The 25487-nt window shown below is 39.9% G+C and overlaps 1 protein-coding gene across 19 annotated transcripts; it reads right to left on the bottom strand.

The window, feature by feature from the left end:
• Window positions 1-307: 307 nt before the first annotated feature.
• Window positions 308-25096, bottom strand: LOC109889396 (receptor-interacting serine/threonine-protein kinase 3). Of its 19 annotated transcripts, none has more exons than XM_031822825.1 (18): window positions 24972-25080; window positions 21749-21917; window positions 21236-21560; window positions 20825-20976; window positions 20678-20730; window positions 13948-14115; window positions 13687-13769; window positions 13434-13509; window positions 13255-13319; window positions 9560-9599; window positions 8611-8750; window positions 7577-7825; window positions 7296-7346; window positions 6108-7151; window positions 5703-5985; window positions 5223-5285; window positions 4487-4735; window positions 308-4258 (listed from the first exon to the last, which is right to left on the bottom strand). In XM_031822825.1, the coding sequence occupies exons 2-11, from the start codon at window positions 21898-21900 to the stop codon at window positions 8662-8664; spliced, it is 1203 nt and encodes a 400-aa protein (XP_031678685.1). In that variant the 5' UTR covers window positions 21901-21917; window positions 24972-25080; the 3' UTR covers window positions 308-4258; window positions 4487-4735; window positions 5223-5285; window positions 5703-5985; window positions 6108-7151; window positions 7296-7346; window positions 7577-7825; window positions 8611-8661. The 19 variants fall into 19 exon arrangements, with proteins under 19 accessions (XP_031678685.1, XP_031678691.1, XP_031678686.1 ...); XM_031822831.1 differs by having other exon boundaries at window positions 5223-5470; window positions 13948-14070; XM_031822826.1 differs by having other exon boundaries at window positions 308-4055; window positions 4208-4258; window positions 6108-7346; window positions 21749-21900; window positions 24972-25078.
• Between the last annotated feature and the right edge of the window lie 391 nt (window positions 25097-25487).

Raw genomic sequence — 25487 nt, 5'->3', positions numbered from 1 at the left:
GGAAAGAGTCTAAGACAAGATGAAAGTAAAAACCCAATCTCTTCCTAATTCATTTTTTTGTCCACCTGCATTTTGTTGTCAGACCAGTGAAGATGGTGGAAAACTACTAATTGTATTTACCCTAGATTACCCTTTCCCATTGTTATCAACCTAACTATGTCGTATAACCTTAATTAGAGCTCCTGCTCACCTGATGTACCATGCCAGGTACATATAATACTGATGTTAGAGGGAAGAGGTTACAGTGTGGTCTTTACTCTCAAATTCACTTAATGACTTACAAATGAAGAGCCAATGAGCCATTAAATAATCTGAGGAATTTTATTTTATGGACAACGGTGGATGTTTCTTTAAAATAACCTTCACTCCACCGCATGCTGCCATGAGAAGTGTGGTCAGCTTCTCCCTCACCTGGAGTGCCTGTCTGCGGTCGTTGTTAGTGACCATTTGGCAGTTGGGGAAAGACTGGTGGAAACCCACCTCTCCAGGAACTCAGCAGCTGGCCCTCCAGTTTTTTTGTGATTACGTGACATACACTAAGGCATTGTTGGAAGAATAGATGGATGAAGTTCAATTCATGATTAATATACAGTAATTCACCAATACATTTCTTGGTAGTCCAAAAAATATTCCTATCAGGTTGTAAAACACAGCTGGCCTGGTACATTGTTTGCTGCCTCTGTTTGGAAGGCACTGTTTCAGTTTCAATGACTCAATGTTTTGGACAAAAACGGACGATGTGTCAAACTAGAAAGGGCAATGATCACAAGTCAGTCATAACGTGGCTAATATGCTACATGTAGCATATCTATTTATGTAGTAGCACGCTAAAAACACAGAGCCTAACATTAGCTAGCTAGCCGCTAGGTGGACTGGAGGAGTGGGTTTGTGAGTGACTTTTCCCCTTATCGCATTTCGGGGGCTACACAACTAGTGATGCACATGTCATTAGATAGCAAGAAATGTGAAAAGATTTGCTAGCTAGCTAGTTAGCATATAAAACGATTAGCTAGCTAGTTAGCTAGCCAGAGTGAATTTGCAAATGCAAGAGATATGCTATCTACTATTGTAGATAGTAGCGCAGAATAATTTACGAACGCGCAAGACCTGCTGAATATGGCCGGTGTAAGTAAATGTAGGCAAACAAATCTATTGTTAGTCACGAATGGTCTATATAAAAATGGTCAGGGAGGTGTTCTGTCATTTGTGTCTGGAAGTAGCTAGCAAGCTAGCCAACTTTAGCCAGTTAGCATGTGTGCTTTGTTGGGACAACGCATAAATTGGCAGACAAACTGCAGAAGGACGAGCAGGATAGTCCCCATCGGGGTTGTCAGTGCAATTTTGAAGGCCAACAAAAGCTGAAAAGGTTTGAGAGGGTAAATCTATTGTTCCTTAATTAGATTTGAGCTCATCTTGCTCTGGCTAGCTTTAGTTGTTTATCTTGCTGTTGTTGCTGTTCACATAGGGAAAGATAGCCTACCTTTTTTACGGTTGTTTGATCAATATCCCAAATGTAAGAGTGGTATTTAGCTACATATTTGCAGAAATCCATTCAAGTGTATTTTGTGGCTTTTGCCTAATGCGAAGTAAGGAACTAAAATCGAGCTGTTGCAATTGCCTATGAACACACAGTACAGTTTGAAGTGAATGATGACAGGCCATTGTGGCAAATGTCTTGTTGGCATATACAGTGCATTCGGAAAGTATTCATACCCCTTGACTTTTTCCACATTTTGTTACATTACAGCCTTATTCTAAAATGGAATACATTGTTTATTTTCCTCATCAATCTACACAAAATAATGACCAAGAAAAAACAGGATTTCATATTTTTTTGCCACAAAAAAAACATCTATCACATTTACAGTACATAAGTTCACAGACCCTTTACTCAGTACTTTGTTGAATCACCTATGGCAGTGATTACAGCCTTTAGTCTTCTTGGGTATGACGTTACAAGCTTGGCAATCCTGTATTTGGGGAGTTTTTCCCATTCTTCTCTACAGATCCTCTCAAGCTTTGTCAGGTTGGATGGGGAGCGTCGCTGCACAGCTATTTTCAGGTCTTTCCAGAGATTTTCGAATGGGTTCAAGTCCGGGCTCTGGCTGGGCCACTCAAGGACATTCAGAGACTTGTCCCCAAGCCATTCCTGCGTTGTCTTGGCTGTGTGCTTAGAGTCATTGTCCTGTTGTAACCTTGGTACTTTGCTCCGATTATCTTTCCCTCGATCCTGACTAGTCTCCCGGTCCCTGCCGCTGAAAAACGTCCCAGCAGGATGATGCTGCCACCACCATGCTTCACCATAGGGATGGCGCCAGGTTTCCTTCAGATGTGACGCTTGTCATTCAGGCCAAAGAGTTCTATCTTGGTTTCATGAGACCAGATAATCTTGTTTCTCATGTTCTGAGAGTCCTTTAGGTGCCTTTTGGCAAACTACAAGTGGGCTGTAATGTGACTTTTACTGAGGAGTGGCTTCTGTTTGGCCACACTATCAAAAAGGCCTGATTGGTGGAGTGCTGTGGAGATGTGTGTGCATCTGGAAGGTACTCCCATTTCCCCAGAATAACTCTGGAGCTCAGTCAGATTGGCCATCAGGTTCTTGGTCACCTCCCTGACCAAGGTCATCCCACTGATTGATCAGTTTGGCTGGGCGGAAAGCTTGATTGAGGAAGAGTCTTGGTGGTTCTAAACTTCTTCCATTTAAAAAGGATGGAGTTCTTGGGGACCTTCAATGCTTCAGACATTTTTTAGTACCCTTCCCCAGGTCTGTGTCTCGACACAATCCTGCCTCGACGCTCTACAGACAATTGCTTCCACCTCAGGGCTTTGTTTTTGTTTTGACATGCACTGTCAACTGTTGGACTTTATATAGACTGGTGTGTGCCTTTCGAAATCATGTCGAATCAATTGAATTTACCACAGGTGGACTCCAATCTAGCTGTAGAAACATCTCAAGGATGATCAATGGAAACAGGATGCACCTGAGCTCAATTTTGAGTCTTATAGCAAGGGGTCTGAATACTTATGTAAGTTAGGTATTTCTGTTTTTATTTGTAATACATTTGCAAACATTTCTAAAAAACTGTTTCACTTTGTTAATTTGGGGAATTGTGTGTAGAATGAAGAATAAAAAAAAAAATTCAATTTTAGAATAAGGCTGTGATGTGGATATTCAGATTTGCTATGGAGCAACGGTCTGCGTGGACAACAGGCCTGGACGAGACAGATGTTTTTATTAGGTTTTATTTGCTGCAGTGTCAATTAATTGTCCAAACCCGTGGCCACTTTCCCACTCAATATTGCTTTTGAATTTTCACAAATTCTTTAGTATAGATAATTCCCAAACATTCAAAGACTTCATGAAAATGACCATGTATCTTAAGTGCTCGCTTTCCAGAAAATGGGGGTGTATAAAAAAGATTTGAATAAGATGTCTTGTTGCTAAAACTTCTTTCAGTTCCACATTAAAAGAGCAGAGAATATACTTAATGGGCTGCTTGTAAATAGAGGTCTCTATGCGCTGCTCTCCAAGCTGACACAGTTATAAAGTGCACATGTAGTGATGATTTGTGTTTACACAGTGATTTTCTGTAGAATAAAGAGCAACTTTACACTGTGAGTAAAAATGTATCCTATCCACCACCTGGATCTGAACACTCACCACATTGACAAACTCTTATATTTCACAGATGTAGTAATGGATCAACTTTTTGTTTTTCAAATGAAAATGTTTCCAGGTATGTTTAGGCATAATGGTGAGATATTTGCAGTATTCCCACCACAGGTGGCTGGTGGCGCCTTAATTTGGGAGGACAAGCTCATAGTAATGGCTGGAACGGAATGAATGGACAGATCAATCTGTTTGATACCATTCCATTTCCTCCATTCAAGCCCTTAGTATGAGCCGTCCTCTCATTACCAGTTTCATGTGATTCCCACACACTGTATTTCAAAATCTTATAGAGTAAAACTATTAAAGATGGTTTTTGTATGACTTCTCTTGTCTGGTGGCAAATCCCAGTCTGGGTCCTAGTTCGCTGTCTTCGGTATGCAATCTGAACAATGAAGCAACCAGGAAAATACATGGTCTGATTCATTTTAAAAATATATATATATTTTGTTACAAATTGTTGTTTGACAACAGTGGTGTGAAAGGACCAATATTTCTGAGGTAATGTGTGAGATTTGAAAAAAAGTGAGTCCAGACCAAGACTGTAGAAGCCGCTCAAGTTATGACTTCATTTCTGGACAACCCCACCTGTAGTCATATAGGAAAACAAAGGGAAATAATCAGTTGTGTGCAGGGTTTAGAATTACAGGGTGGCTAGGGGGAACTTTGCAGCCCCATAACAAACCATCACCTTCTCCATTCAAACTCATGATAGATAATCAACATTACAGCTGATTCCAGGGGAGCAGGGACTGGAATACACATATTTAACTGATAGATACGTATGATACCAAAAGAGGAGAGAGAGGAGTTTACCCAGTTCTTTGACTAGAAGATATTGTTGTTTCAGTAGAATTTGGTAAAAGGCTGATTTAGCCACAGATCCTCCTGGTTGCAGGGCCACATATAGCTTTCTCATCTTTGCCATACTGGTTTGGGCCGCAGTGATTTCAGAGTAATCCTCATAATGGATCATTTTCTTCTGGTACAGGCCATCTGCTATTGGCATCACCAGGGAAATCCTTTGAACAAGTTGTTCCATGTTATCATCCACAAATTGGGCACCTGGGTTAGAGAACATTTGTTATTCAAACAACCTTAAAGAATGATTGATTTTCAGTGAATCTAACCGTGAATGTACAGGACTATACAGGTGAGACCGTAATACAGAAGATTTTATTTTGGCATCATTTGACAAACATGACTTAAGAAAGACCTTGCATCAGAATTGTTTCCTGAATGAAAATGACATTCAGTAGTCACAATCTGAGTTACTAAAATGCATTTCATATCAGCACCAAACAAAGCTTTTTTTAAGAGTTGAGCATGCCATATTTTCCAATATGAATATTTCCTCAGTAATATGCATACTGTTGTCTTGCAGATTGATAGACTCCTGACTTTAGGTCATCTATTTATTCATCACGCCTCTCAGTGTGAATCTGGTCAATTACAGTCATGTTTTAGTTCCATTTTTTAAAATATCTTCTTACAACACTAGTTCAGTAATATTTCAGCATTTATCCCATGCAAACAAGGCAGGTTACATTACCATACTGCTTTGTCTCCATGACTGCAGATTGATCCTGGCTAGACTGGGGAGTAGCATCTTGATCTGGCAAGAGAGAGAGACTCTCCATGACATTGTAAAGAATCAACATCCAATACATGTTCTGTATTTGTAGCCTGAGTTAAATAGGGCACATATTGACGTATGGCATGCAGAACTGCTTTTACTTCATTGCACAAGTAGGCCGACATTCAGGGGCAGCTTCCTGAGCACAGATTAGAAGCCTTCTTCTGGAATAAAAAGCAATAACAATGGAGAATCTCAATTGAAAATTATTTTTAGTTCATGTGTAGCTTTAATTATCTGTGTCCAGGAAACTGCCTTTCAATGTTCAACTATCAACAATAGACATTTACATATTTACTATAATCAACTTTACAGTATGTGGAAGAATGATTAAAATGCACAAATGAAAGTACATTTGTTGCATACAGAATTTGTAATCAGTTAATTCTGAATTACCTTTTTTGCCCTCGGTCTTTAACTTATCTGCTAGATCAATCATTCCTATGTTCTCCAGGATCTTCTGTGTGATTTTCATAGCACCTTCTTGCTTGTAGGCCTGCACCATCTTACTCACAGTCTTGTGCCTGCTAGCATCCTCTAGACTGGCGATTGACATGGGATTGAAGCCTTCGAGTGTTTCCTCCATCAGGTTCCACTGGAAGGTCTCAAATGTAGCCTTGTCTAGTTTTTCTAGGGTAGCCAGCAGCCGCTGTGGAACGGGTGTGGCCATTGTAGATCACTAGAATGGGTCAAATATAAAAAATATTAAATTAATACAACTTTACTACGAGCAAAAATATGGAGTCAACCATATTGACACATTGGCAATCTTTATTTTACCCATTACACCCAGGTACTTACAATATGTCTGTGTTGGACAGATAACTCCCAGTAACTCTTTGTCTCAAACTTTTTCTTCAGATTTTTACTTTCAGTTTTCTCTTGACATTCTCCACCCCTTTTTATCTGAATCAGAGGGGGTGGACTTCCAAGTGCAGAGTTAAGACTTTATATACAGACATGTAATCACATGTTTTATTCAGAGCACGTTGGTCTATCTCAGAAATAATTGATCCTGCTTTGCCATCTACCCCACTGGTCTCAGGTCTACAGGCTTCACCAAATACAACATATCTATTCTATACCAAATGCACATTTACTTTTCTGGATAGAAATGTAATTCTACATAATCTGGTCAGTGACTACCATCTAGTGGTGATCAGAGTTAATACAGGTCAGATTTAGATACAGATAACTTTGTCCTCAAAGGCAATTACTTATGCAGGAATCACAAAACATGCAGATATACCACATATTAAAAAACAAGAACATTAAAATAGCAAAGGATTTTCTCCATGTGCTGCTTGTGAATACTGGTCTCTACGGTGATAGAAGACAGATATAATGTAGGGATGATGTGTGTTTACACAGTGATTTTCTGTAGAATAAAGAGCAACTTTACACTGTGAGTAAAAATGTATCCTATCCACCACCTGGACCTGAACACTCACCACATTGACAAACTCTTATATTTCACAGATGTAGTAATGGATCAACATTTTAATTTTATTAATATGTTTCCAGGTATGTTTAAGGCATAATGGTGAGACATTTGCAGCATTCCCACCACAGGTGGCTGGTGGCACCTTATTTGGGGAGGACGACCTCATAGTAATGGTTGGAACGGAATGAATGTAACGCCATTCCATTTCCTCCATTCCAGCCCTTACTATGCGCCGTCACCTCCTCACCAGCCTCCTGTGATTCACACACACTGGTTTTCAAAATCTTATATAGTAAAACCATTAAAGATTCAGATGTCAACGTTTTTGTATGACTTCTCCTGTCTGGTGGCAAATTCCAGTCCGGGTCCCAGTTCGCTGTCTTCGTTAGGCAGTCTGAACACTTAAGCAACCAGGAAAAGACATGACGTGATTTAATATTTTTCCTGTATTTATTTTGTTACAAATTGTTGTTTGACAACAGTGGTGTGAAAGGACCAATATTTCTGAGGTAATGTGTGAGATTTGAAAAAAAGTGAGTCCAAACCAAGACTGTAGAAGCCGCTCAAGTTATGACTTCATTTCTGGACAACCCCACCTGTAGTCATATAGGAAAACAAAGGGAAATAATCAGTTGTGTGCAGGGTTTAGAATTACAGGGTGGCTAGGGGGAACTTTGCAGCCCCATAACAAACCATCACCTTCTCCATTCAAACTCATGATAGATAATCAACATTACAGCTGATTCCAGGGGAGCAGGGACTGGAATACACATATATTTAACTGATAGATACGTATGATACCAAAAGAGGAGAGAGAGGAGTTTACCCAGTTCTTTGACTAGAAGATATTGTTGTTTCAGTAGAATTTGGTAAAAGGCTGATTTAGCCACAGATCCTCCTGGTTGCAGGGCCACATATAGCTTTCTCATCTTTGCCATACTGGTTTGGGCCGCAGTGATTTCAGAGTAATCCTCATAATGGATCATTTTCTTCTGGTACAGGCCATCTGCTATTGGCATCACCAGGGAAATCCTTTGAACAAGTTGTTCCATGTTATCATCCACAAATTGGGCACCTGGGTTAGAGAACATTTGTTATTCAAACAACCTTAAAGAATGATTGATTTTCAGTGAATCTAACCGTGAATGTACAGGACTATACAGGTGAGACCGTAATACAGAAGATTTTCTTTTGAGTTACTAAAATGCATTTCATATCAGCACCAAACAAAGCTTTTTTTAAGAGTTGAGCATGCCATATTTTCCAATATGAATATTTCCTCAGTAATATGCATACTGTTGTCTTGCAGATTGATAGACTCCTGACTTTAGGTCATCTATTTATTCATCACGCCTCTCAGTGATCCTGGCTAGACTGGGGAGAAGACTATATCATGATTTATTTAGTCCAGTATATTGTTGAGCACATTTTTGGAGAAAAAATATGTAGTCCATTTTAGAATTTTTTTTCTTATTTTGAGAAAAAAAAGTTATAGTCTTTGCAGTTGGAAATAGCAATCTCTAGGTTTCCTGTAAATTGTTTGCAGAAATTACATTTCTCAGCCTCTTTGGAGGTTCTCTAAATGTGCCCCTTTTTATTACTATGTCTTTCAATCTTATCAAATGTATGATTTAGATCACCTGCTAAAATAATAGTTACTGTCTGGATTTGATCTAACAGCCTGAATTCTATCTCAAAACACCAGATTGTCCCCTGGTGGGATATACAATGAAATCAATGTGTAGATCATCAACATTACAGCTGATCCCAGGGCAGCAGAGACAGAGATTTAACATTGGTAAATAACGGGAATATACATGTATTTGATATGTCACCAACAGCAGAGAAAGAAAAGCTTACATAAAGGGGGGTGCTGCTTTCCTAAATCTTTGTCTAGAAGAGGTTCATGTTTCAGCAGAGCTTTGGAAAAGGTTGATTTAGCCACTTTTCCTTTTGATTAGTCTCATCCGTGCCTGACTCCATCAGAAATGACTGTCTTTCTGCACAACAACAAAATCACATCAAAGGATATTTCCCATGCAGTGACATGGGTTGTCAAACAGGACATTCAGACAGGACAGACAGAGGACATTCAGACAGGACAGACAGAGGACATTCAGACAGGACAGACAGACTGGGCATTCAGACAGACAGGACATTCAGACAGGACAGACAGACAGGACATTCAGACAGGACAGACAGATTGGACAACATATAATGACAAATTGGCAAAAGCTGCAAGCGACCATATGCATGTAGGAGCAATTATATTTTCTCTATATGGATCACATGAGGGGCAGGGTAGCCTAGTGGTTAGAGTGTTGGACTAGTAACCGGAAGGTTGCAAGTTCAAACCCCCGAGCTGACAAGGTACAAATCTGTCGTTCTGCCCCTGAACAGGCAGTTAACCCACTGTGCCTAGGCCGTCATTAAAAATAAGAATTTGTTCTTAACTGACTTGCCTGGTTAAATAAAGTTTAAATTAAAAAAACATCCTATCTGAGGTTATAAAAAGTAAAGGTGTCCAGACTTTTTTCAGTCTATTGACCAAAACGTTGATTTAAGAAAAGTTAAAAACATTTTTGGAGTATGCATGACTGCAAATTCACTGGACTTTCACTTACAAGTATTGACATTTTTCTAATGTACCTGGAGAAATACAAGGAATGCAAATAACTCTGTTTTTCATATCTGATCTATTTGACAAGCTGTTCTCACACTCGTATTATTGGAAGTTAAGAGAAGTGAGAGATATAGAGAGTAAGGGAAGAGCAGAGAGAGAGGAGAGATAATTAAATTATTATTTTACCTTTGTCTATTGGTTTTGAGGACAAGCCATCAGCCACATCCTACAGTAAAGCAGAAATTAAAGCAATTTACAAAATCACAATTGATATGTTTGAAAACCATAATATGAGCAGCCTTACAGCCCCAAAAAGCACCATTATGCACGAACTGTAATTTTTTGTCAGACATTTGTAACACAAATAAATAATTATAACATATTAAACTACTGTACTGTAACACCTTTATCTGTTTCACTTGTCCTTGTGATTGTCTCCACCCCCTCCAGGTGTCGCTTATTTCCCCCAGTGTATTTATCCCTGTGTTTCCTGTCTCTCTGTTCCAGTTCGTCCTGTCTGTTTCAAGTCAACCAGTGTGTTTTTCCCGTACTCCTGCTTTTGCTATTCTCCTTTTTCCAGTCCTCCCGGTTTTGACCCTTACCTGTTTTCTGGACTCCATACCCGCCTGCCTGACCAGTCTGCCTGCACTGACCTCGAGCCTGCCTGACCAGTCTGCCTGCACTGACCTCGAGCCTGCCTGCCACTCTGTACCTCCTGGACTCTGAACTCGTTTTGACCTTTTGCCTGTCCATGACCATTCTCTTGCTTACCCTTTTGGAAGTAATAAATATCTAATACTCAAACCATCTGCATCCTGTAGCTGCATCTGGGTCTGGCCTCGAGCCTTTATACCTTTAGCCCCTCCCCACTAACTGTCATTTTTAAATTTGGAACAACACAAATAAACAATCATAACATTTAAAACGATGTAAATATGAAAATATATACAAAATAAGACTCATAAATATCAAGAAGTAACAAAGACAAATAGAAACAAATTGTAGTATTGTCACGATCGTCGTAGTGAGGAGACCAAAGCGCAGCGTGATGTGAATACATTATTTTAATGTAGATGAAAGAACACGACTAACACTAAACAAACGAACAAAATAATAAGACGAACGTGACCACTATCAATACTGTGTGCAAACATGCAACATCACATAGACAATGACCCACGAACCACAATACAAAACAGGCTACCTAAATATGGTTCCCAATCAGAGACAACGACAAACACCTGCCACTGATTGAGAACCATATCAGGCCAAAACACATAGAAACAGACTAACTAGACATGCAACATAGAATGCCCACTCATATCACACCCTGACCAAACAAACAACGCAAATAATAGAAACAAACAACGCAAATAATGGTCAGAGTGTGACAGTACCCCCCCCCCCCCCCCCCTAAGGTGCGGATTCCGGTCGCAAAACCTAAACCTATAGGGGAGGGTCTGGGTGGGCATCTGGCCGCGGTGGCGGTTCTGGCTCGGGACGTGGACCCCACTCCACCATAGACATTTCCCTCTTCAAGGGCCTCTTTAGAGTGGCGACCCTCGCCTCCGACCTTGGGTCTAAGACCCTAATTAAAGGCGCCTCTGGACTGAGGGGCAGCTCCGGACTGAGGGGCAGCTCCGGACTGGCTGACGGCTCTGGCGGCTCCTGGCTGGCTGATGGCTCTGGCGGCTCCTGGCTGGCTGACGGCTCTGGCGGCCCCTGGCTGGCTGACGGCTCTGGCGGGTCCTGGCTGGCTGATGGCTCTGGCGGCTCCTGGCTGGCTGGAGACTCTGGCAGCTCAGGACAGATGGGAGACTCTGGCGGCTCAGGACAGACTCTGGCGGCACTGGGCAGGAGGAAGGCTCTGGCGGCACAGGACAGACGGGAGACACTGGCGGCTCAGGACAGACGGGAGACTCTGGCGGCTCAGGACAGACGGGAGACTCTGGCGGCTCAGGACAGACGGGAGACTCTGGCGGCTCAGGACAGACGGGAGACTCTGGCGGCTCAGGACAGACGGGAGACTCTGGCGGCACTGGGCAGGAGGAAGGCTCTGGCGGCTCAGGACAGGCGGGAGCACCTGTAGGGATGAGACGGAGAGACAGCCTGGTGTGGGGTGCTGCCACCGGAGGGCTGGTGTGTGGAGGTGGCACTGGATAGACCGGACCGTGAAGGCGTACTGGAGATCTTGAGCACTGAGCCTGCCCAACCTTACCTGGTTGAATGCTCCCCGTAGCCAGGCCAGTGCGACGAGGTGGAATAGGCCGCACTGGGCTGTGCTGGCGAACCGGGGACACCATGCGTAAGGCTGGTGCCATGTATGCCGGCCCGAGGAGATGCCCTGGAGACCAGATGCATAGAGCCGGCTTCATGGCACCTGGCTCTATGCTCAACCTAGCCCGGCCGATACGAGGAGCTGGAATGTACCGAACCGGGCTATGCACACGCACCGGGGACACATTCTGCTCCACTGCATAACACGGTGCCTGCTTCGCCACACTCCCTGTGTGCCCCCACCCAATACATTTTTGGGGCTGCCTCTTGGGCTTCCAGCCACGCTGCCGTGCTGCCTCCTCATTTTTATTTTACCTTAATTTAACTAGGCAAGTCAGTTAAGAACAAATTCTTATTTTCAATGACTGCCTAGGAACAGTGGGTTAACTGCCTGTTCACTGCCTCCAGCTCTGCTTTGGGGCGGCGATATTCCCCTGGCTGTGCCCAGGGTCCTTTGCCGTCCAGAATCTCCTCCCAAGTCCACGAGTCCTGCGTTCTTTGCCGCTACTGCTGCTGGCCGTTACCACGCTGCTTGGTCCATTCTTGATGGGTTATTCTGTCACGATCGTCGTAGTGAGGAGACCAAAGCGCAGCGTGATGTGAATACATTATTTTAATGTAGATGAAAGAACACGACTAACACTAAACAAACAAACAAAATAATAAGACGAACGTGACCACTATCAATACTGTGTGCAAACATGCAACATCACATAGACAATGACCCACGAACCACAATACAAAACAGGCTACCTAAATATGGTTCCCAATCAGAGACAACGACAAACACTTGTCACTGATTGAGAACCATATCAGGCCAAAACACATAGAAACAGACTAACTAGACATGCAACATAGAATGCCCACTCATATCACACCCTGACCAAACAAAACATAGAAACAAACAACGCAAATAATGGTCAGAGTGTGACAAGTATATTAGAACAAATAAAAAAAGAATCAAATTATTACTCTATTACCCTATTGCTAACAAAAATCACACAAATAAAACTACATTGCACAAATCCTATATCACACAAATGCACAAATAGAATAACACACTTATAAAGACGAGAATCTGATTATTACACTATTGCACTTCAAACAAGAAACACACAAACTAAATTGCACAACTAATTGCATTACTAATTGCATTAGTACTGTACAAAGTTAGAGGTGCGCTATTTGATAGATTCCCCTGCTCCCCCAACCTCTGTCTTCCAGTAGGGAGATCTGAGGTCAACCTACCCCCGCCCCCTCTTCATCTTGTACTTCTGAGTGGGAGACCTTCCCAGGCAGTAGCCTGCCTTGCTCACAAATTAGAATCAGGGCCACCACTCCAACAAGGTTAATTGACCCACATTCCCACACGGTGACATATCATTGACGTGAGGTGCAAATGAGCGATAGAAAACCGATCGTGCAAATGTCACCATTCCGAATGTTTTTGCAAGATGCCGCCCTGGGCGGCTGCCCATGTCGCCTATACCTAAATCTGCCACTGTTTACAGGATATGAGCAGACCAAGAGTTATGTAGGGAATATTATTCTGTGTTTTCTCATCAAGCCATGGATGCATCTCAGTGAAGGCCAAATTCACTTACCTGTGTTGGAGGGAGTGAACCAGTCTTCACATCAGCAGAGATATTCACCTTGTCTTTTGGACATGCTGTGGAAGGAAGGTTAACAATCTATATTTGGTCTATAATTTAGGTGAACTCAATCAAGTCAATACTTGGATACTAAGTTCAATAGTAGTATTAGTTGTTATAAAGTGTTATACCAGGTGGCTTTGAACTTGGAGATACACTGGGGGTGCCAACACCTGATGTTTTACTTCCCTCCTCACTTCCCAGGTTCTAGAGAGAGGGTATGATAGAGGGAAGAGTAGAATAAGGAGGAGACAGTTATTAGTATGCTATGTTCCAATGCCCACATAAGCATTACCACTTAAATGCATGACAAATACATTTGTTTATTCAGAGTGGTACAGTAGTGTACATATCAGAACATAGCTTTAGTGTCTTATTCTGTACCAGTTTTAGCAGCACTTGATTGACGACATTCTGTATCCCCTTCTGGTGCTTCTCAAACACTCTTCCTGTCACAAGGACGCATTCTGAAAAATAAACAGGAAGAGTTCCAAACGACATGTATCAGTGATGTGTAAAACTCTTAAATAAAGACATACATGCTTATGTTATGACAATCAAGATGTACACAATCCTAACTGGATGAGTATAGCCACCCTATGTGATAAAAAAATGAATATTCCAACTACACTCCTGTACTCTTACCCTTGAAGGGGGGTCTCTTAGAGGGCTCATGGTCCCAGCACTTCTTCATGAGCTCCACCAGGTCCCCTAGCCCCTCGAACTGCACTTTGTCTACTGCCTCCAGGGAAGGCCTCTGTCCTCTGTCTTTGATGAGAAAACAGAACCTGCTGAACTCTCTGGCATGGACATCTAGAAGAGATTGAAGAGTAAAGGTAAGGTGCTCCAAGAAGTCTTAAACAGTCCTGCCATATTTCTCTATGAATGTACTTGTGTAGATGTAATGTTTCTGAACAGTTATTATTGTCTATGTGGTAACAGTATAATGTAACTTTTTAAAATTATTTTGTATTATTTTATTTTAAAAACCTTTTTCATGATCACAATCTTGTGAAACCCGAACCCTCCAAGATCCCCCAACAGATCCCCAATAGCTGTCCCTTAACCATTTGAGACCCCTCCCACAGTCCCCCCCAGAAGAAACAAAATAACAAATACAATTATTTCCATTCCCCACCCCCAAGAACCCCCCCAATGCACTAAACACCAAGAGAATGAACAAAAGAGAACAAAGGAAAAGACAGAAGAAAACAGCAAACAACAAAGCAAAAAAAGATATCCATTTAAAACAAAGGACATGAAGGACAACTGGAATCATAACAGCAATGCCAACTGTATATGGTTGTGTGCATGTCTGGCACTGTTGCATGTATGTGTTTGTTCTTGTATGTGTTTATTTGAATGAGAGTGTGTGTATATGCATGTGTACAATCACCTGCACGGCATCAGCCTCAGGCAAACCGGCATTAGTTGTAAAAACACTGCCACTTAGTGTCATTCAAATGTTCTTTTATTATGTTTTATTTGGACTTTTTTGACCATCATTCTCTTTATTTTATCTTTTGACCATCATTCTCTTTATTTTATCTTTTGACCATCATTCTCTCTCTCACACAGCAACCACTTGTCTCCAATTCCACATACCAACCCTCAGCTTCCCTCAGCCCGTCCCATCTACCTCTGCTGGTCACCCACTTCGTATTTCTACACAACACATATCTTTCAACTATGCTATGATGTTTAATGTACAATTTCAATCTATCTAATCGAATAGAATCTACAGATTGCGTGTTGAAGATAAATACCCTTAATAAGAGTATTATTATATTAGTAATTGATTGACCCGGTCTCTCCAGATCTCCTAACAGTATTATTTCTAGGGTCAATTTTAGATCAATGCTATGCATTTTCAGCCATTCCTGAATCTAAGACCAGAAACAGGCTACCTGAGGGCAATAACAAAATAAATGGTCTATTGATTCTGTATCCTCACAACAAAATCTGCAGAGCTTCGATGATTTTATGCCCCAAATATTCAACATTTTGTTGGTGGCATGAATTCTATATAATAATTTTAGCTGAAAAGCACGAACTCTTGAATCTTGCGTTGTTTTATATATCAACTCATACACCGTGTACCATGGAATCCGTACATCAAAAATCTCATCCCAAATATGTTGCAATCTGTATGGCACAGTTGTCAACATCCTGGTCCTCAAATGAAACTGATATACTTTCCTATTTATGCTATTTTTATTCCTCCGCCAGTTTTTATCCTTTATATTGGGCAGACAGACCAGTTCCCGACCTCCTCCCACTGCCACCCGCCTCCTCCATTTTTTGGGATAATGTTGTAATCAATTGGTTGTACTCTTGGACTGAGCAGACCTTTCCGTACAATTCTGATAACTCCATGAAGGACATAACTCTACCATTACAATTTACAATATCATTTAGGAACAAAATACCATTTTCAAACATCTTTCCCACAAATACAGGTATTTTATCAACCAGCATATTTGAGTTCAGCCATAATATTTGTTGTAATATTTGTTCTAACTTTTGAAATTGAAATTGTAGCCAGCTCTTTAAGGCTTGTTTGAAAAAGACAGATACTTTGAAAAAAGTATCAATTTCAATTCATCGAAAATGAGACATGGCAATCTGCACAAAGGCAAAAAAGGACATTTTTAAACAATGGATGAGCTTTTCTTATTAATCTACATGAGAACCATTTAGGGTTCAAATAAAACTGTTGAATGAGTGAAGCTTTTAGAGAGAGGTTAGTGCTTTTATATGTAATCATCTCAACCCACCCCATTCATATTCATTATATAGATAGGCTCGTTTTTATTTTGTCTGGTTTAGCGTCCCAGATAAAGCAAACTATTTTTGCTCATAGAATTTAAAAAACGAATCATCGGGAGTAGGCAGCTCCATAAGTAAGTGAGTAAACTGAGATATGACTAAGGAGTTAATCAGGGCAATTTTTCCATAAATAGACAGGTATTTACCTCTCCATGGTAACAGGATCTTGTCTATGTTTACAAGTTTTCTATTTAAATTCATTGTGGAGAGCTTATTTATATCTTTTGTGAAATGAACACCGAGTATGTCTACTTCACCATCAGCCCATTTTATAGGTAATCTGCAGGGTATTGTAAAAGCTGTATTTTTTTAAGGATCCAATACGTAATACTGTACACTTATCATAATTAGGTTTTAGTCCAGAGAGTACAGAAAAGTTATCTAGCTCTTTAACTTCTTGGTGACGGGGCAGTATTTTCACGTCCGGATGAAATGCATGCCCAAATTCAACTACCTGCTACTCATCCCCAGAAGATAAGATATGCATATTATTAGTATATTCGGATAGAAAACACTCCGAAGTCTCTAAAACTGTTTGAATCATGTCTGTGAGTATAACAGAACTTATTTAGCAGGCGAAACCCCGAGGACAAACCATTCAGATTTTTTATTTTTTGAGGTCACTCTCTTTTCAATGGGATTTCATTGGGAATCCAGATTTCTAAGGGACCTTCTTGCAGTTCATATCGCTTCCAACAGTCTTTAGAAATTAGTTGAGGGTATTCCTTTGTGTAATGAAGAAGTACGACCATCTTGAACGAGGGTCACTTGAAGTGTACTGTTAGATAGAGGCGCATGACCAGAAAGCATGCTTCAGTTTGTTTTCTTCCTGTATTGAACACAGATCATCCCGTCTTCAATTTTATCGATTATTTATGTTAAAAAATACCTAAAGTTGTATTACAAAAGTAGTTTGAAATGTTTTGGCAAAGTTTACAGGTAATTTTTGAGATATTTTGTAGTCACGTTGAGCAAGTTGGAAGCTGTGTTTTTCTGGATCAAATGCGCCAAATAAATGGACATTTTGGATATATATCGACGGAATTAATCGAACAAAAGGACCATTTGTGATGGGACATATTGGAGTGCCAACAAAAGAAGCTCGTCAAAGGTAAGGCATGAATTATATTTTAATTTCTGCGTTTTGTGTCACGCCTGCAGGGTTGAAATATGCTTCTCTCTCTTTGTTCACAGAGGTGCTATCCTCAGATAATAGCATCGTTTGCTTTCGCCGAAAAGCCTTTTTGAAATCTGGCATGGATTCACAACAAGTGTAGGTTTAATTTGCTATCTTGCATGTGTGATATAATGAAAGTTAGATTTTTATAGTAATTTATTTGAATTTTCCCTGGCTTTTTCCCTGGCTTTTGGCCAGGTGGGATGCTAGTGTCCCACATATCCCAGAGAGATTAATGAGACATTGCAGGGATCTAATCTAGCTTGCGGACTTAACATAAAATTTAAGTCATCGGCAGACATGGACACCTTTGTTTTTAAGCCTTGGATTTCTAATCCTCTAATGTTGTTATTGGATCTGATTTTAATAGCCAGCATTTCGATGGCCATAACGAATAGATATGGTGACAGTGGACACCCTAGTTGAATTACTCTTGACAATTCAAAACTCTCTGAGAAGTAGCCGTTATTTACTCTTTTACACCTGGGGTTGCTATACATTATTTTTACCCATGTTATAAGGGAATTACTGAAATTGAAAAAAATCCAGGCATTTATAAATCAAATCCAATATTACTTTATCAAATGCCTTTTCAATATCTGCTATAAATACCATTCCTGGCTTCTTATATGTTTCATGATGTTCTATTATTTCTAGTAGTTGTCGTATATTATCTCCAATGTATCATCCATGTATAAAACCTGTCTGATCAGGATGAACAATACCTGGTAAAACCCTTTTAATTCTGAGTGCTATGCATTTTGCTAGTATTTTTGCATCACAAGACTGAAGTGTAAGAGGCCTCCAGTTTTTTTTATTTGCCATCTGGGTCTTATTTTAATAATAGAGAAATTAGACCTTCCTGCTGAGTACCTGACAGACCTATTCTATAGGAGTAGTTAAAACAATCTAACAATGGAACTTTTAGTATATCCAAAAATATTTGATATACCTCTACCGGTATGCCATCAAGCCCTGGGGGTTTTCCAGACTGAAAGGATTTAATAGCCTCAAAGCTCTTCCTCTGTAATGTGGCCTTCACACTGATCTTTCTGTACATTTGTTCATTTGACATTTTTTATATTATTTGGAAAGAATTCCTTAACTTAATCTTCATTCAGTGTGAGAGGATGAGACGGAAAACATCTGCCTAAAATAATTAGCTTCCTCTTTTAAAATATAATTTGGAGAATCATAGATGACTCCGTCTTCAGTAACGAGTTTCTGCAAATTATTTTTATTAGCATTCCTGTATTGGAGATTCAGGAAGAATTTTGTACATTTTTCTCCATATTTTCTCCACGTTTGCTTTAATTTTGTAATAGATTACATTAGATTGTTCTTGAATAAGTTCCTCAAGTTCTTTTTGTTTTTCCTCTATCGTATTTTGTATCTCTGTAGTATAGTTTTTATTGCTATCTACCTGTACTATTAGTTAGTCTTGTTAGTTTTGTTTCTTTAGCCAGAAACTGCTTTTTTAAAATTATTGATGAATATTGAATTGAATGACCCCTGAAGGTACAAACAATAAGGGCATATGCTGAACCTATATTATACTGGAAAAATACATTTATAAATTATTTTGTCTTAGTTAAAAATAACTTGTCCTCCAGTAATCTTTGATTAAATATCCAATATCCCTGTCCACGTGGAAAATCTACTAGAGTTATGTGAATGCCAATTAGATGATGATCCGATCACATTCTGTCTCCTATTAAAACTTTTTAAAACTTTGATGCAAGAGCGAAACAGACAAGAAAGTAGTCAAGATGACTAGCTTGATTAAGTCTCCTCCATGTATATCTCACTAGGTCGGGGTTTTTTAGTCTCCAAATATCTACTATGTCTAATGTGTCCATAATAGTTGTGATTTCCTTAAGGGCACGGTGATGATAGTTTGTACAGTGATTACCTTACTGTCCATTGAGGTACTTAACACTGTTTTATAGTCTCCTACCATAATGATTAGATCATTTGTTGGTATAAATGTTTTCGAAGAGAAGTGTAGATCATCCTGATTTGGACCATATAGATTAATGAGCCAAATCTCTATTTTGTCCACTTTCATATTCAAAAGGATCCACCTTCCTTGCAAATAATTCCTGATTATTTGCACATTCAGATTGAAATGTTGGTTAATTAATATCATCACATCCTTTGAGTTCCTTTGTCCATGACAGAAAATTATTTCACCACCCCATTCCCTTTTTCCACGTAACTTCATCTAAGCATGTAGAGTGAGTTTCCTGTAAACAGTATATATTATATTCCTTTTCTTTTAGCCATGTAAATACTGGTCTTCTTTTTTTATAATCTGCCAAACCGTTACAATTATAACTGGCTATGTGTATTTCACCCCTTACCATAACTAGATACTATTCTCAGGATAATTTGACCATAATTAGTGCTTGTAAAGTTACTGCCATCAGAGTTAATATGAAGGTCGAAACTAGAGCTTTCAAATGTCTGATATTTAGAATTCAAGAAACAGGTTCTAGCAATGTTTTTTTATTCCCTTGCCTGTTTGCCTGTGAGCCAATGCCACAAATGTTAGAAAATTTAGACAAATTATGTGTGTAACAAATCTGAGTAGGTTGATGTGTATGATATTGGATATGATATAATGAGAGTGTGTATGATGTCTGTATAAGAGTAAGACTATAATTTGTGATGTCCAAATAAATAATAACTCTGCCAATTTGCATGTTTGAGTGTCTATGTGTGTAACATGTAGTGTGTGTATAGCCTTAATATTCATAATTGTAATCCATATCGTATCACCATCATAGTTGCATCATAATTACCTTTAACATAACTGGAAAACACATCCCAGCATTTCCATAGCAATTGACGTTTCACATGATCATGAAAGAGACCTTGCATTACTCTAGAGACGTCTTCACTGCAGTACAAATGTATTCCGTACAATATGTTATTATTCCCCAATGCCCCTATTCTGATATCTTCCCCTGGCTTTTTGTCAAAATATATAAACTTGTAGACAAATACATAAAAACAGATAGACAAACAATAAACACATTAAATTATAAAACAGTTCTCAACAATAGCGAGAGAGAGAAGAGAATAGAAAATAAAAGAGGGTGAGAGAAGAGAGCGAGATCAAGTGTGTGTATGTATAAGTTCGTATGTGTAAGCAAGTATGTAGTACGTGTGTGTTCATATCCACTTCATAATGTTCAGATATTTTAAACAGTTCCCATACCTTCTTTTTTTTCGTAACCTGAAGTCCCTGTAGAATTTAGTACAGCCACGATGTGGCTATAACATAACGTTACTATGCATAGCAAAGTGCAATGAATGTGAGTATAATGCACCATGAAGATGGTATTCATTGTAAGTGTTACTAACCAGGATATGGCTTCGACTGACCAGTGATGATGGACCACAGAAGTATACCATAGCTGAAGAAGAGAATGTGTGAGAGAGAGATAGAAAGAGTCATTGTAAAGTCATATATGTCCATATCGATTATTCTTGAGGCATTTAGTGACGTACCTGTAGATGTCAAAGGCACGAATGGGTTTGTATGACACATTTTCCAAAGCCTCGGGGGGCATGTAGCTAGATGTTCCCCCAGCCTTCCCAGGGAACTCTTTGCTCGTCGTGGAAACACTGTGGGACACCTTGGCCAGGCCAAAATCTGCAAGCTAGAGAGACAGAGAGAGAGACAGAGACAGAGAGATAGTCTTCAGTTTATGTTCAGTTTATGCATTACAATTACTGGCAGTATAACTCATGTCATCTAACTATATTTGTTGAAATAGTTAATAATCAATTAATGGTAATATCAATAATAATAATTATAATATTGCCTCAATAATACAAGCAATAGTGCTATTGAACCTCAGTTCATGCTCGTGTTCCCACCAGTTAAAGCCTAATCAGAACCAGGAGCCTGGAACTTGCCTTGGCATCAAGGTAGTTATCCAGCAACACATTATTGGGCTTCAGGTCTTGATGCAGAAGGGGTGATTTGAGGCAATGGAGGAAGTTCATCCCCAGAGCAATCTGGTGGGCCAAGCGACAGGCAAGGGGGTGGGGCCAAGGTGGATGAAGAGAGAGGGTGTCCAGGAGGGATTCCAGTGTCCCCTTCTCCATGAACTCCATCACAAGACCCAGCTGGGTGGAAGGGCCGCAATTGGGGGGACAATCCTTGTACACTCCAAGAATCCTTATCACATGGGGGCTTCTACTCCTGTGCATCATTTCTGCCTCATTATGCAGGGAAGAGCTGGGATAAAGTTAGGGGTGGGAAGGAGAGGACAATGGAGGGGGTGGACAGAAAGAGTGAGGGCAACACAAGAATATTGTCTTAACTAAAACGGTTGACCACATCATGAAAGACAAATCAGTTTATAATGGAATATAAAACTCATTTAATTGACATACAATCAAGTGTTTAAAGTATAGACATTTTACCCCTCATCACATTGTAGCAACTTGATGGCCACATCAAATCCCCAAACCACATGTCTGGCTTTGTGGACTTGTCCATACCCTCCTGCACCAATCACTTTCCAGTTCTCCAGACTGTTGTTAACAATTACTGCTGCCGGTCTTGACTGGTCCATCTGTCAATCAAAATGATCTGTAATGGCATTCAGTGTTTGCATCAAATAAGTTCCACATCAAGTCAAGTCGCATCAAATCTCATCAAGTCACATGGTATTGGTTCTCCTTTTTGAGACACTACTGTAGCTAACACTGTCCTTTATAAGGTTGTTCCATACACTCTTAGAAAAAAAATGTGATATCAAGAACATAAGTGTTCTTCAGCTGTCCCGATAGGAGAACCCTTTCAATAATCCTTTTGGTTCCAGGTTTAACCCCTTTGGTTACAGGTAGAACCATTTGTGTTGTGGAGAAATGACCAGGCAGGAGATGGGAGTACAGTTAGTTTTTCGTTTAGTCAAAACCCCTCGTGCACTACATTTTCTGTTCCATGTAAAACCCGTTCCACAGATAGCCCTACATGGAACCAAAAAGTGTTCTACCTAAAAGTATTCTACCTAAAACAGGGACAACCAAAGACCCCTTTTGGAACACTTTTTTCTAAGTGTATCTTAACAATGCAATTAATCCAAGTTCATCCTATCCTCTTATAAAGCAGTTTACAGGATTGCACATCATCAGTCATATTCAACCTTTGCCCTGGACTACCAGTTTGTGTGATATGATAATAGCTGACTTATTTCCTACCTCTCTAAAGCTCATATTGTCTCTGAAATAATCATCTAAAAAAGTCAAGCATGTTATTCAGCTTCACATTACACTACATATCAATGTTGAGTTATGGTTAGTTTACCATGGCACAGTCTCCGCACTACGTTACTGTGCATCAACTTACCTCCTGGTAATGGTAGCATTCTTATTATGTGTATAAGATTAGATAGAGTTTCCATTGTATTCATTATCCTATGAGTTCCTTACCCGTGACCATGCTTAAGAAATTATGTTCCCTGCAACTCTCCTGTATTTAAATGGAATCTTCACTTAATTTATTTTACTCTCACTACAGACTCTTAGGTGTTTCCACTTCATTTTGTTTATCAGAGGAGGCTGGAGTCAGAAATGTTTAAGTTGTACAGTCATGACTTGACACATTTTCTCCACCAGATGGCATTGAATGCAGTGGCATGGTGTAGCATGCATAATTGTGTTCTATTTGAGACTATACTAGCCATCTGTTTTTATTTGAAAAGTATCCAATTTATTGATTGTACTATATAAGCTAAGTTTCCATCCATTTGGAGACAGATTTTCACATGAATATCCCAAATCTGCATCAAGAAATGATGGCCATTTTCCCACCAGTGGTGTTTCCACCAAACAGACTTGTTGTGGATAGTAATCGGTGTGTGTGATGACATACTGCACACAAAATGTACTTTTTCGCTTAAGTTTTCATCTACTGAAAAAAATCTGAAGTTCAATGTGTTTCCATCCTATTTTCAACTCTACCGATAGTTTTGTCACAAAAACTGTTGAGTTAAATAGCAAATGTGCCTCCTCTGGTCTTGACTGGTACGATCTAGCCAACTGCTCGCAGACAGATACAGTGCCGGAAGGCTGTGCAGGTAAACTAGTGTACATGATGAGATTATTAAGAGTGAGAGTATTTTTATTTGTCAAATGGCAGTCAATCATCGATCATCATGTCACCAGAATAAGACCCTCAATCTTTTTTTGAAAGTGGCATCAAGGTTTCCGTGCACTTTCACCACCCTATGACTGTTCATCGTAAGTTATTTCATCTGTAGCCTAATAAACTACATGGTTTCCCAATATGTATTGGTAGGACCACACACCATATCATCATGTGACTCCAAGTTTACTTCGATGTGATGGTCATAATATCAATATTTGCGCTTCAAGGCGTTTCCACCGCCATTTCTCGTTGTCATAGCTATAATTGTACCGAAAGATACGTATGACTTTACTCTCATAAAAACTGTGGATGGAAACGTGGTTAATGATTACCACAGATACATTTAAAAGTATTTAATCCATTTTAGAGTAAGGCCATAACCTAACAAAATGTGGAAGAAGTTAAGAGGTCTGAATACTTTCTGAAGGCACTGCATGTCACTCAGTTTGGTGTATTTTTGACTCCAATACCCAATAATGACAAAGCCAAAACAGGCTTTAAAAATGTTTGCTGATTTACAAAAAATACGAAAAAAAAGTATCACATTTACTTAAGTATTCAGAACCTTTACTCAGTACTGTATTGAAGCCCCATTGGTAGTGATTACAGCCTCAAGTCTTCTTGGGTACAAGCTTGCCACACCTGTATTTGTGGAGTTTCTCCCTTACTTATCTGCAGATCCTCTCATGCTCTGTCAAGCTGGATGGGCAAGACAGAATGGCTGCAGAATGGATCGGCAAGACAGAATGGCTGCAGAATGGATCGGCAAGACAGAATGGCTGCCTCCGGTAAGACAAGGGGTCGGTGACTTTAATGCTGTCACGAGTCCGACCGAGGGTGGCTCCCCTTCCCGGTCGGGTGGCGCTCGGCGGTCGTCGTCGCCAGCCTATTAGCTGCCACTGATTGTCTTTCCTCCCCCTCCTTGTATGTTTATTGGTAGCGCCTGTTTGTGATGATTAGTTGGGCTTTATTAGACAGCCGGCCCGCCTTTTTCTTTGTGCGGGATTAATTATTGTGACCTTCGGTTCTGTAGTAGAGGAACGTGTTTGTTCCTGTTCGTGTATTCTGCTGTACTATTTTCGTCCCCCGTGTTTGGGGCATTTTGGTTTTCAGCACCCAGTGTTGCGTTAGTGCATTAAAGAGCACAGTATTGCACTCTCTGTTTCCTGCGTCTGACTCCACACCCACGACACCCGGAGCGTTACAAATGCCAGTTAAAGTTCTAAAACGTTTGTTTTAACTGTACCAGAATGAATACTCAGATATCAGCAAACACAAATCAGACTGATTAAAGCATTCCTTGACACTTTATAATGTAGTTTACCCTGGGACAGTGTCTTTTACTGAGCAGAAACTCACCTCTTGATAATGATGACTTACCTAACATTCTTAACACTCTTATTTGTTAAATTAAGTAGAAGCTGAAATCTCTAACTAAAGATCTCATAACTCCAAATATGATTTATTTTAATCATAACACTTGTAGGTTCTTACCGTGTATTCTTGTGTTAGACGGATTATATTCCCAATCCCCTTGCTCTTAAATGTTGTTTACTTGAAGAATTTTACTTTCATTTTCATTGCATTCTAGTCTCCACCCCTGTATCTGGATCTGAGAGGTGGAGTAAAAGTTTCAGTGCTTACTTGACAGCATGGAATGCAGTTAGCATGTGGAATGTACATTGCCTACATGTTTTTGTAATATTTGAGATCATCACTACATTTTACAGTGCCTTCGGAAAGTATTCAGACCCCTTGACTTCTCCACATTTTGTTACATTATAGCCTTATTCTTACACTAAACCCACTGCTGGTGTGTGCAACTAAAGACCTTTATTTTCATATCATATAGCACCTGGTTCCAATTCAAGGCATTTAGATTATTGTATGATCTAAATTAAGGCTTTTTTCCTGGTAACCCTTCCAAAGAGCCTATTGGCATGGAGGTGGACTCTATTTGTAGATTAAGAGACTTGGTGACCAACTGTGGCCCTTGGATATTTATTTTCC

This window comes from Oncorhynchus kisutch, linkage group LG4, assembly GCF_002021735.2.
Source record: "Oncorhynchus kisutch isolate 150728-3 linkage group LG4, Okis_V2, whole genome shotgun sequence".
NCBI classification, from domain to species: domain Eukaryota; kingdom Metazoa; phylum Chordata; class Actinopteri; order Salmoniformes; family Salmonidae; genus Oncorhynchus; species Oncorhynchus kisutch.
The sequence above is the reverse complement of the archived record's forward strand: the minus strand, read 5'-3'. Positions and strand labels throughout refer to the sequence as shown.